The sequence below is a fragment of the Protopterus annectens genome, chromosome 3.part0 (genome assembly GCF_019279795.1).
Source record: "Protopterus annectens isolate FY-2018-M chromosome 3.part0, PAN1.0, whole genome shotgun sequence".
NCBI lineage: Eukaryota > Metazoa > Chordata > Ceratodontiformes > Protopteridae > Protopterus > Protopterus annectens.
The window spans coordinates 97,526,051-97,540,118 of record NC_056731.1 but is presented as its reverse complement, the minus strand read 5'-3'; the positions used below and the strand labels follow the sequence as shown (position 1 = coordinate 97,540,118).

At 39.2% G+C, this 14,068-nt stretch overlaps 1 protein-coding gene across 8 annotated transcripts in view; it reads left to right on the top strand.

Annotated features, from left to right (window-relative positions):
• Window positions 1–14,068, top strand: part of LOC122796266 (phosphofructokinase, platelet) — a 987,903-nt gene that overhangs the window by 500,999 nt on the left and 472,836 nt on the right. For all 8 annotated transcript variants that reach the window (XM_044064600.1, XM_044064606.1, XM_044064604.1 and 5 more), the window contains exons 10-11: window positions 5,130–5,255; window positions 5,546–5,610. In XM_044064600.1, coding sequence (XP_043920535.1) covers window positions 5,130–5,255; window positions 5,546–5,610 — 191 coding nt within the window. The remainder of the gene's footprint in view (window positions 1–5,129; window positions 5,256–5,545; window positions 5,611–14,068) is intronic.

The window sequence follows — 14,068 nt, the reverse complement described above, 5'->3', positions numbered from 1 at the left end:
CTGAAGTTGACTGCCAGTGGGTTTGCAATATCTTCTGGCTCAGCATAGGTGGCTCCTTCTGCACACATTGTGTATTGCCTTTGAGATTGTGGACTCAGCTAAGGAATCCCTTGAGGTTGTCTTTTGCCAGCAAGGGCAACTTTACTTTAAATTTGGCTTTGGTAGACTTTATTATTCCTCTGTGTTTAGTTTGATAAGAGTGCTTTTATCCTGCTGGGTACTACATCTCCTAATTTTTTTCCATGATTTTCTTACTTCTGTTGTATAGTCTATTGTATAGTCTATTGATGATGTGATTCCCCCAGGGTTGCTTGTTTTTGAGTTGTGTACTTCTTCCTGGTGGGTACAGCTGCCTCTTTGCAGCTATTACTATACTTGTATCGGCAGCAGTGTTTTCAAGGTTTATAGTGGCTTGGAATTTTGCAAGGTTATCACTTAATAGTAGGAAGTTAGTCTTGGAGTAGTCCCTGAATATTTCAGGGTTAGCTGGGGCTCCAGGTTTTATATTTACTTCAGCGGAGGCTGTTTAGTGGTCTGACCTTACCAGAGAGGACATTACACTAGGGGGTGTGTAGCAGTCTCCCATATTAGTGAAGATCAGATCCAGTATGTTTGTGCCCCTGGTCAGTGTATCTGGTCTAGGGAGATTGTTTCCAAAATCTAGGAATCTCTCTGCCTGCATGTTTGGTATTTCATATGATTCCCTATCATTGTGGGTAATTAGTCACCCATGAATATGGTATTGGGTTGGATAGTGATTTAAAAGTAGTTGGTAGTCATCTAGCCAAGCCTCAAATGAGAAAGAAGTCCTGGGTCATCTTGTGGAGTAACAGAAGACTTGATGCAGAGCATATGAGTGTGGTATTGTCTGCAAATTGTATTATAGAGTCTTCTTTGATAGCTTTGTGAAGATTATTAGTGAGTATGTTGAATAGTGAAGGCCTAGAATAGATTCCTTAGGTACTCCAACAGAGACAGACAGAAAGGGGGAGCGATCTCGTTTCCATTTTACAGTGTGGAGTCTGTTGGAAAGATAGTTGTAAATCCAGCTAATGAATGGAAGAGTCCTAGAGAGGAATAGTTCATGGAGCAGGTGTTGATGTGAAACTGTGTCAGATGCTTTTGACTAGTCTAAGAAGAGGGAGAATACTAGGTTGCCGGTGTTTCTGTTAGGGTTTTTGATTTCAGTAAAACTGAACAGAGCAGAGCAGTAGTGGTGCTGCTGTTTGGTCGGAAACCATGTTGAGTGTTGGAGAAGAGATTGTTATTGTGAAGATGGGAAAGGAGTTGGGAATGAATGCATTTTTGTAATATTTTGGAGAGTGGAGGTAATGGCTATATGCTGGTAATTGGAGAGATATGTGGATGTTCCTCCTTTATGTAGAGGTATGATGTGGGATGTTTTCCCGATGACTGGGACATATCTTACTGTAATTGGTTTATGAGCATAGATACAGGGCATGCTATAGGATCTACAGCTGTTCTGAGATATTCTGGTGACAGGTTGACAGCTGGTGTGAAAGTTTTTTTAGTTTTAGGAAGTGTTTTTTTTTTTTTATAGAGGTGGGTACTGGTTTGAGGGAGAAAGTATTTTGGTGGTGATTAGTACTTTTTGGGATGGTGAGGCTGGTGGGTGGTTTAAGTAAGGAGAGGACAGTGTGTATGAAATGTGTATTGAATTGGGTAGCTACATCAAATGAGTTGTTACTAAAGGAGTCTTGGTTTGGCCTTGGTATAATAGTCTTGATTGCATTCCAGAAAAGCTTAGGGTTCTGTTGTTGGCTGTCTTTGAGGTTGGAAAATATATTTAGTTTTGTCTGATCAGATTTTTTGTTTAGAAAGGTTCCTGAGCTATCTAAACATTGCATTTTTGTGGTGTTTTATCAGACCATGCTTTCCAAGTTTTATCACTGTTTAATGTGAGCTGCCTGGTTTCTCATGAGCTGTGGGACAGTTTGTTTCAGATTTTTTTTTTTTTTTTATTCGTTTTGATCTGATGGGAGCTTGTTAATGTAGTATGTTAGGGAATGTGTTAAAGTGAGTTATGGCATCCTCTAGGGATATTTTAGAATATCCTAGTTGTACTTGTTGAGGTAGCAAATGAAAGTCTCATTTTTGAAGGAGTGTGTACACACATTATAGATTGCGTTTATGTGCATGATCAGATTGTCTCAAGGCAAAGGCTGGTAGATGGTCACTGATAGTGTTGGGAAGGCAGCCAACAGTGTTAATTTTGTTAGGGGTGGTGGTGAGGGTCAAGTCTGTTGCATTTGTGTATTCAAGTAGAAATAGTGATAATCTGGGTAAAACCAGAGAGATTGATGGAAAGTATGGGAGAGTAAGAGTTCATAACTAGTCTATATTAATGCCACCTATGATGGTTTTCTTGCTGATATTATGAGAGATCCTTTATATGATTACTTCTAGTAATGAAATATTGTTTCCAGGAGGGATATAGATGGCAGTGACACATATGCTCTTGTGTATGTTGATTTGCAGGAGAGAGAAAACTTGTTCTGCATGGGGAAAGATGAGGTGGGTGAGGGCATAGAAAGTCACTTCAAAGTATTGCCATAGCCATGCCAAGCTTTGTTATGCTGTCTGTCATTTCTAATGGTGATGTGTCCTAGGAGGAGAATTTCCTGGTGTTTAGTACCTGGTTTTAGCCAGGTTTCTGGGGCTATTTGTATGTCAGGGGTGTGCGAGGCTGTGTAGGAATGCAACTGTGGTAGTTTATTGTAGATACTCCTAAGACTTGTTTAGACTATTACCTTGCTTGAGTGGAAGAGGAGTACTAGTGGTAGCTGAGATAGTGGAGTTGGAAGTGCATAGAGAGGGCCCAAGATAAGGAAGTATATAGTCAGCAAGAGCAAGCTTAGATGGGAGGGGGTGTGTAGTAAAGTAAATTTTCATATTTAGTTTTCACCTTTAAATTGTCTATGTGTAGAGTGGGTTCTTCATTGCACTATTTGTAATTAAAGAAAGCATAGGATGTGATAGTGTAGTCTGGGTGCTGTAGCAAGGTGAGTGGGGGCGATTTAGAGTTATGGTTCAGTGTTCTGGAGGTGACTGACGTTGGGTACTGGAGGTGACTGATGTTGGGTAACAATGAAGTGTGATGAGATATGGCATGGACAAAAATAGATAGTACAAGTAGAGATAGTAAGTGAAAGGGTAGCATAATGTATTTATATGAGAGAAAAATAGGTTTAAAAAAATTTAATAAGGGGAAATCAGTAGAATAAATTAAGGTATTGCTGTTTAATTAGAGGTGGATGGATGGAATAGTAGTAGGAGGAGAAAATTTAGAGTGAGGAGGAAAGGACCAGAACAAACAGTGGTGGATGTGGTATAGCTGTGTATAAGACGGAAGTGCTAATGGGGTAGCTGTAATGTGTATATTACACAAGTACAGACTGAGTAGGCTTAGGGAAGTATAAATGTAGTTTGTAGTGGGGGGTGGGTGGGAATTGGCTATAGGTTAGGGGAGAGAAGTGAGCCCAAGCTAGGTAAGAGTGAACTGAGTGAGTAGGTTCCAGCACCTTAGGGTCAGTGCATGGTCGAAAACAATCAATAGAGTTGTCACTGCTAGAGTTAGCACACAAGTAACTAAGGGTGCTTACTAGTGTAAATGCAAAAAGTAAATCTTAGAGTATCTATTAAAAGTAGTAGACTAAAAACAATGAGTAAAAAGACATTGTAGTAATATATCAAGTAGTTACTGAAACTTCAGAGGCATGGAAAAGGGAAAAAGAAAGCATTATAGAACTGCCTAAACAGTCAGAGGGAGATTCACAAAAGCAGTCGGTGAAAAGAGCAATTAATAAAGTGCAGGCTGCTAGTAAGAGTAGGGTAGAGCTCATTAATTTAGGGAGGGAAAGGGGGTGGGAAAATTTAAGGTGCAGTGCAGGTGATTTTTTGCTTTTAGTTCTGAAAAACAGCCAAAAAGCAGACCACTAAGTACTGGCCAAGCAGAGAATAGACATTAAACTTGCTACCATTTTAAACAGAGTTTGATTAGGATAACAGAATGGCCAAGTAATTTTCCCTTAAACCGAGTAAAAAGACAAGTCTGTAAGCTTTTGTAGGGCTGGATGTTATTTACTCTGCTGCAGTCTTGGGGAGGAGGTGCAATCCACGACTATCTGCCTTGTGCAAGTGGCTGACTGTGGACAATTGAGGACTAGCTCTCCAAACAACATTTCTCTGCATATTGTTTAGTGTGCTTTATGTCTTGTACTGAAATCCTGGTACAGATTTTCCAATTTCACTAGTGTGAACTGGTTAGTTGGCTAATTGTTCAACTTCTAACAACTGAAAGTCAGTTGCCTTCATAAAGGCCATCATCAAAGTAGCTCACAGGATAGGTTCTCATAGAAATTATGTACACCCTTAGTGGTTTGAAAGCAGAACAGGGTGTGGATTTTTTTTTCAGATTCATTCACATTTTAATCTGTGCTGAAAACATAGCCAGATAGCCTCAACACCTATAATTTTTAATTAGTTGACACTGTTTGCCTGGCAGTGGAATGACCAGCCCCCACAGAGTTTGCAGACTACATAAAGTTCAAGTAGAGGAGCAAGGGGTCACTCACTGTGCAATCCATGTTTGGTGTCTGCAGAATTTAGTATATGAAGAATGTGTTTTGCCTTTTTTTTTATATATATAATTACATAAGTGCAACAGATTGTAATTCAGTCACAAAAATGCATTCACAGCATTTGCTGTAAGGCCTCCAAATCTGATAAATCTTAACATGCCCAGAAATTATATCATGCAAAAACTAGACTAGTGCATAAAATCTCAGGAATTTTTGACATGACATGACATGCACCTCTTTCTAGTGTGAGGCATATAAACTGAAACAAACATATGTCTGATAACTATGCCAGTGTCTTGGTTTTAATGTCTGATTTTTATGAACAGAAGTGTGATATGGATACGTGTACATATATGTGTGTTTGTATATTTATATATGTGTATATATATATATATATATATATATATATAAACACACACACACACACACACACACACACACACACACACACACACACACACACACACACACACACACACACAATAATAACATTTAAAGTAATTGTTAATGGAACTTTGTTTTTTGCAGGCTAGCAGGATGGGAGTCGAGGCTGTTCTTGCCCTTTTAGAGGCCACAGCAGATACTCCAGCCTGTGTTGTGTCTCTATGTGGTAACCAGGCTGTGCGCCTGCCACTAATGGAGTGTGTGCAGATGGTGAGTTTTGATTCAGTGCCATGTCAGTTTATAAAGTACTATATTAACTAAAAAGCTTGAACTACAGAGTACAATGAATTGGTTATTTGCTGTTAAGCACTTTAACAGAGCCACTACAGAAAATTTACAGTCCATGAGTCCTAATGAACAGCATAATTTTCTAACACGGCTCATGAAGTTATGCTGTTAAGTAAAGCTTCTTTTGTTATGACAGGGTGAAGGACTTTGTGCCTACAAATATCTGTGTCTGTTAACTAATGGTTTCATTTTTCTTTTAAATAAACATTTAGACCCAAGAAGTACAGAAAGTTATGGATGAGAGGAAGTTTGAAGAAGCTGTGAAGCTTCGAGGGAGGTAAGGATGCATGTTCTTTCAGGATCAGAAATAAGTGATATCTGATATTCAGGGACACTGAGTTGTCATTATTAATGATATGAAATTCCATTTTCAAGAGGTGAAATTCTGTAAATTATCCTTGTGATTAAGGATCATTTCTGGTCTTTGCCTTGATTCCACTGTAAGGTATTGTATGTACACAGAATTAAAACAGATTCCAAGTACAGCACATTTATTTCAGCAGTCTGGCATTTAACAAGTAGTTAGTGTAAGAGAAGATGTAGGATAGGGTGCATGAATGCTGGGGTCTAAATACCAAATTCCATGAAATCGCATGTTTTTCCTAGACAAGCTATATTCTGGTGGTTTGAAAAAAAAAATCAATGTTCTTGTTACTGATTGTACTTCAGAATTAGAGAACCTGTAGGACCAGGTTCCATGTTATGCCCGAGCTGCTAAAGTAAAGTCACCTGATCCCACAGTCCTCCGCAACATGCGTGTTGACAGACTGCATGAGTGTTGACAAGAGGCTGTCCACAAGTAGCTTGTGCAGTGAAGTTTTACTTGTTCTGTTCCCATTGAGCCCCCATTGTAACCATAAGCGTACGCTGCTTAATGACATGGAACTCATAAATGGCAGGAAATGTTTACAAATATTCTGAGGTAGATGCTGTCTGAGTTTGCTTCTTTAAAAAAAAAAGTCTGACTTGCTGAGTAATATTTGTAGCCCTGTATGTGCACATGTCTACTGCATTTTAGTACAGCATTTCATAATGCAGTAATAATAGTTTGTTGTCTACAGGAGCCCAATGGTGGGTGTCTTGAAGTTTAAATGTCCTGAAATGCCTTCCTAATGATGATAAAGTTATTAAACTGAAATGCTTTATATGAAATATTTATTGTTATGTAAATGCCAAATCTGAAATGTGTATTAAAAAGGGATATTACAGAAGAAATGTATTAGTGTTGGGGAACAGGATATTACTAGGTCTTGTATATTCTGAAAAAAAATGTATGCAGGGTTAAGAGGAAATTGCATTTGGCACTGTGGCTTTAAAAACACATCCACAGATTGTTTGCAAGAGATAAAACTTTAATATCAGTATACATGCATTACAAAGCAATAATCAGCTTCTGAACTACTTTATGTAGTGAAAAATCATACCATAGAGAAGCAAACTCTCAACTTTCTGTACGTATACCATTTGTAATTGTAAATAAGTTGACTTTATCAACTGTTGTACCCCTAATCCTATATATGTGTATATAATAAATATATATGGGTGCCCTGCATTTGGTCTAACTGCAGGTTTGTCGACATCTGTTTTACAGAGTGCATTTTGTCGGTTATATGCAGATGGTGGACATGTGTGCGAGATCGACAATCCCCGGGTAGGGGAATATTCCCATTCCTTGGGGATTGGGCAGTGTGTGTGTGTGTGTGTGTGTGTGTGTGTGTGTGTGTGTGTGTGTGTGTGTGTGTGTGTGTGTGTATGTGTATATATATATATGATATAAAATTAGCATGAGGTGTGTGTTTGGGGGGTATTTTTAATTAAAAATTATTTATTTTAATGTGATTATACCAAGGTTCTTTCTCAACACATACATGGTAACATGTCGACGTTTGGTTTGTCGACCTTTTGCGGTCATATTAAAGGTTACCATATGGGCTACTTGACTAAAGCTTGAGTACATAAGGTGGAACTTTTCCAAGCAGTAGAGTGTTGGTGGGATGAAAAGTGGCTGGAAAAATCTGAGAATCATAAGTACAAAAAATCATAAAAAGAATTATAGCATATAATTAAATGCAGAAAAAGAGATGCCACCATGTGATTTGTCAGAGATGAGCCCTTAAGAGAAAAGGATTCAGCCTTTAAGTGATAACTGTATCACTGAATACACCTAGGAAAGGGCATACAGACACTGGGAAGAAATGCCATTCACAATGCCAAAAGCTTAAGCACCATAAAAATATTTTGCATAGTTCCAAAGGGAAATCAACTTCCTTTTAGAAATGCGGGACCCATAATTCCTGAGGCCTCCCCTATGCCTAAGTCCCACAGCTCCAGAAAAGGAAGTACAAGTTAAAAAAAAAAACCAAAAATGCTGAAGCTGACTGTAACACCTTTAAAGCTTTTTTAAGGGGGGGTACCTGCAACCATTGACAAGGGGAGACTGTGCTTTGCATGCAGTTGCTACTTACGTGTACTTGGTGAGAGTAGTGTATGCAGGAGGAGCGAGTATCATCTGAGATCCCATAGTCCTCATTTTTTTTAAATATTTTTCCAGTAACATTCACAGTCTTGCTATTCTAAGGGTCACAAATAATGTTCAGGCACTTAGAAAAGTATATATTCTGTGAGTCGTACTGCTTGTGTGACTGATTTACAGGGAGAGCTCTGGCTGTGCCCCTGTTTTTTCTGTCCTGTAAAAAAATGCTTCTGTGTATATATGTGTGTGTGTGTGTGTGTGTGTGTGTGTGTGTGTGTGTGTGTGTGTGTGTGTGTGTGATTCTTCCCTAATCCTCCTTTCTCTGCTCACCTTAGACCACCATTTGCATCTTCTTTGTTCCTTGTAATGTTTCTCAGTCCTTAACCCCCCCCCCTCCAAATTTTCTTTCTGTAATCCCTGTGGGCACCCACAAATCTTCCCCTCAGAATGTGTATGTGTAATGTAATTTTCTATTGAATTACATTATTATTGTGCAATTGAGTAGTCTTCCTCTGAATTTATAGTCCTGTGTCGCGCTCCAAAACTGGAGGTAATTACCTTAACAGCATTGTCATCCTTACAGTTTTAATTGTATGCTTTTGTAATTATATAATATTTTCCATTGTAATCTGCAGTTTGGGAAACAGTAGTGGCTTTTAATGGAGTATTCTTTCACATTTATTGCGTTAGTGTAAACTAATTGTGGAAAATCCATTTTCTTCTGATGGTGGTTTAGTGTTACTGCATTACTGTCTTGCCTGCATTTAATGGTACTTATTTTATTCAGCATGGCAGCTCATCATTGATTTTCTGGACTGCTAACACTTATTTAATACTTTTGTGGCACATACTTGTTTTTCTCCTTGTTGCTTCTGTGTCTCCTCTTCCCCACTGTATTCTCATTCCCATTCCAGATTCAGTAGGCTGGTATAATAGTGCAAGACACACTGCTCTAGGACAAGCTGAAGAGACACTAAAAGCTCCCCTTTACCTGTTGTGATAACATGACTGGCATTTCTGTGTCTTCACTCCCTTCTAATCATGTACAATGCTTAAAGCATTCTCTGCCATATTTGTTTATTGCTGTTTTAAGTTGTTCTGTCTGCATTCAGGGCTGCAATTACATATTGGGACAAATGTAGAGTAAAAAGGTGATTTAGACTGCTATATGTACTGGGGAAATCCATGGTTGCCACATTCCTTATTTTGGGGAGGAACACTTGTGTCTATGCTCCTACCACCACTCAGTTACTGTTTCTTTGTGCACTGTAAAACTCAAGTCACAACCTGTGAAACTCAGCCTTAATCTGCTTTGTTTTTCTCTGTTTTACCTAAAAACTTTAGGTTAAACAAATAAGGCTTTCCTACCTTCAGTGAATAGCACAAGAGGGTTGCAGTCCCTAATTTGTGCATTTGTAGACATATTATGTCCCACTGATGCTTGTTATGTGACTCACTCTATTCCTGGTCCACCCACAATTCATAATCAATTTCCAAATCCTCAGATTTATTGCCATTAATCCCCTACTGTTTTCACTGTCATCAAACTTTCTTAAAGCAATACCAACATTCTACTATATTCTCCCACTCATTCCCTCTTACTGCCTTCACACTTGCTTTTCATATATACTTTCAGTCATTCACTCTCTGCACAGATGGTTCCAATTACATTTCTTTCTTCCCCAGCTTCTTTACACTAATTAAAAAAATGGCACTGCTCCACGAACATTTGCCACTTCCCATTTCTAGAACCCACCACACTGTATTTTTGTTACAAACTACTACACTCATTACTTAACATCCCACTATGCTCACAACGGCACCATCGTCCTATATACATTACACTCTTGGAGTACTCTAGTCTGCACATCCATTCAGTACAAATCATAACACTGTGGGCACTTATTCCTTACCCTGACACTTTTTCTCACTAACACATACATCTTATTCCACAAAATACTCAAGCTTCACCAGCATGCTACCTGCCCCCTCCACCTTCTCACCCATCCCATTGCAACCCTGTCTTTCTTTCCACTCAATAACATGTATATAAATGCACTTATGTTCCACCCAAACACTGCATCAAAATAATAAAGTATTTCTTCAAGCCTTTCCCTTGTTCTTCTAATGTTCTGCCTCCTTCCCACTACCCTAGATAAATTCAGCCCCCCCCCCCCCCGAGTACAAAGCATAATTTCTGCAAGGAAAAAGCTCATAGACTACAGTATTACCCTTCTTAGACCCATTCAGTTTGACACAGCAGAATTCTTAACCAGTTTAAGACAACCAGTAGACCTGCCCACCATACCAATCCTAAAATATTTTAACCACCCCCTTCTTGACCTAATAATTACTAATAAACTGTCTCATCTCAAATATTTTATTCCACCCTCCTTCACTAAGTGATCCCTGCACTGTTAGCTTTAGCATTCTCTAGCAAACCCAACAAAACCACACTGAACTGGTGGCAACATTTAGATCCAGATCACAGTACAATTTAACCGTCTTGAAATCCATTCTCTACGACAGACTGGACTCTTGTTCTTAATACTGCAGACCCTAACCTATTTGCTGAGCTTCTCTTAAACTTGTTAATCAAAATTCAAAAATCCTGCCCTCCTTAAATCAAGATAATATAAACTTGAATCTAAACGGTGGCTAAATTATGAACTCAAAACTGTTATAAAACTGAGAGATGAGGGCTGGCAGACATTGAAATCTGAACCAGAACCTAACAATATAGAGACTGCTTCAATATCCTTCATAACCTAAGCAACCCATAAAACCGTACAAAAGCCATGTCATAATTTCTTACCAAAACTTTTCCAAATACAGCCCCAAACAATTTTGGAAAGAGGTCAGTCTTCTCACTGGACATAAAGTTGGTACTATCCCTAATCCTTCAAGCACTGACCTCTCCTCAAATCATTTCCCCAAATACTTCATTGGCCTCCTTCTCATTGACAAATACCGTTTATCACATTCATCCATTCCCTCTCCCTCGGACTATATTCCTCTATTTTACTTCAAACAAATCTCATCCTGAGCAACCCAACTTGATGCTACCCCAAGTACTGACAGTCTATTCCCTTTGTTCATCTACCACTGCCACAATTACATAGTGAAAACTTTACAGTGTTTCAGTCTGTCTTTTAGACATTATCATGCCAAACACTACTGCCATTGTCGCATCTCTTCCTAAGTAAAAAAAAAAAAACCAACACTTCCTTCCTACTGTCGTCTCATCTCCATCCTCCCCACCATATGCAACGTCTGGAGCTCTTAATCAGTTGCATTTAGACGTGAGAACAGACTTTTTGATTAAACAAGCAAAAAAACTTTTGGCCGTATTTATTTAATTATTTTCTCACATTGAAACGACTTAATAGTGGTGTTAAACACTGTAAATTCAACAGCTTGAATAAGCTACATTGTAACAGCAGCAGCACTGTGCACGATCTGTGTTTCAAGTATTGTAAGCTTGGGTAAACCCACACAACTAACCCTGCAGGCTTGAAGCAGTGCAGAGCACAGTTGACATTCATGATTTAATTACTACCCACCCTTAGCTGAAGCACTAGTGTGCAAAATGCACTTCAGACCTTTATCTTCCTTGACAGATTTGTGTATTTATATTTGTTTACCAGGGTAGTGCACTGATCAGTACTGACCAACTTCAGGCTCAGCTCAGGTTAAGATTTGTTCTAATTACCCCCTTCACTCTGATGGCCTTCTAGTTTACATGTGCTGGTTCTTGTATTGCCATGCTGATCCTGTTTGTCACTCGCCCCAGATGGTGGACCTGAGCTTTACAAGTCTCACAAACACAGGCAGGTTGTAGTCGAGTAGCATAGAGTTACATGGTCTCTAGAAAATTTTATAGGAAAGTTCAGTTGCAGAAGTCTCAAGAAAGTTGATTGAGTGCAGGGAAAGCCTGAATTAAAACCTGTCAGTCGTTGGCTGCATCAGTGCTGAAGACAATGATATCCTAATGTAACCACTTGAACAATCACAGAGGTTAAGCTTTGTGCTGCAGGAATTGTTGGGACGAGCACCTTTTACAAAATGTTAAAGAAAAAAGTGTCAAGGTTGCAGATGCTGGACACTTGGCATGTCATTGGTGGAACCAAGATTTACTTTGATGTAGTCTAGGCACTGAGACACCTTGGTGAGGGCATGTGTGTTTACTGTTTTGCAGGCAGTGGTGGAGGGGAGTATTCCATTAAAGCATGTGTGTGTGTTTGTGTATCCTTTAAGGAGTAACTTTGATTTTAATATATACAGATAACTCAAACAAAATCTGCCTGTGTGGTCAAACATATTTTGGAGGTTTAACCTTGAAAGCAAGCACACACTTTTCTTTCTAGTCTTCCCACGAGTCATGTTTAGTGTTTGTCATGAGATCATATTAGTGCAAAAATGCATACTTTCCAAAGCTATCCTAAAGGATTCAGAGTCAAAAATGTGGGGTCTTACAGCCCTAAATGTGACGTGAGAATCCAGTGTTAGACCAAGCTGTTGAGCTGGATCACTGCTGAGGCAATCCAAATAATTAGGTCTTGGTGTCTTGTCTTTTACCTACCTAGAGAAAAGCTTTGGTAGTTGCATCCTCTGAATTTTTCACAAGTTTTTTTGTTTGTTTGTTTGTTGTTTTTTTTTTCAGGTTCCTATCTCGTAGTAGATCCTGAGGATGCATGCATCCAGGTCAGGGTATGTGGTCCTGTTTCACAAACAGAAATGGTATTCATCCAGAGATGGCAAGTGTATGAATGTGTTGGAAATTAGGGAAGTTACACTGTGTCTTGAATGCTTCCAGAGGTATCCCACTTTATATTTTCTGTGGATAAACTTCATTAGTCTCAGTGTTTTCTTTATGTATGAAACAGCGACACATTTATGTTTCATTTACCAAGAGATCATAAAGATATGACACCAACTCCAAAGACAAGAGTCTGGCTCTTAATGCATTCCATGTCCCAGAAGCAAGGAATACAGTAACAGACCGCCTTAGTTTGTGCTTACAAATGGAAGGTGTTGTAGAAAAGATTGACAAGTTCCCTTATAGTCCTCACTGCACCCAAGACAGTGCAAATATTGCCAGTTCTGTTTTAGATTTAAGAGCTGAAGCTTTCTGATGAGAATTGTTACTCAGGACATTTGTTAATCATCGTGGACCCACTACTTCTATTGCTCTTCCCAGATATCATTAAATGTTGCCTTTTCTAGTAACATACATAGTGAATCACCCCCTCCTCAGTTTTCCTCGTGAGTGTGGGTTTCTTTTTTTAATGGATGTGGTCTTTCCTAGCCATTCATGGACAGTTCTTTACAACTGTTTGTCATCTCAGTGTGGACCTGTGTCTGAGTTCTTGTGGTGGCAGTTGCTTAACCCAGGTGTCCTGTGAGAAATATGTGGGGGAGGGGGCATCCTTACTAGATGGACAGACTATCTCTGCTGACTCCGCTTAGCCTTTTGGAACAATGACTACACTTTAAGGTCCTCTGAGATTGTTATTCTTTTGCAAGCAACACTGTACAGTAACTTCATTTTTGTCATTTGTGTCTGTGATGTTATCCTTCTGGTTACTACCCAAAGTGGTCAGTAAATGAAGAGCTTTGTCCTATGACACACTCATTTTATCACTACAGTCTAGTACCTTACTTGCAGTACTAACACCACCAACCCATCCTCTGGACTGTTTCTTGATTCCTACTAACCTCACCAATAATGAGTGGTATCCACTTTCTGCTCTCATGTCACATACAGAGCAATATACTTATTGCAGGAAAACACAATGATGTGGAGCTAATGATTTTCATCTCAGCTGCTGCAAAACATCCCAGCACATATTGGAAGTTAGTCACTTGAGACTAAGAGGATGTCTGCAGACAACAGAGATGTGCAGCCCTGATGACCTCAAAGTAGATGCTGTCCAAACTTTGGCTCTACCCTGGTATCCCTTCTGTGGGGTTGTAGATGGAAGGGGAGAGAGGCATGCCTTTGGAGTCTTCCACCTGCCTTGAATGATCTCAGCATATTCAGAATGTCAATGAAACTTTTGCCCTTCAAATGCATGGCAAAAATATGTTTGATTGGTCCTGTGACTCCATACTGTTGTATCATTTCTCCCAAGACATTTTAGATTATGCAGCTGTGTGTCTTCTCCAGGCCAACAAAAGATATGTAGACTTTACTGGCAACCTACTCTGATAGCACCCAGTATTCAAGCAAGGAGTCACTCCACTGTTTTGAAGCCATGAT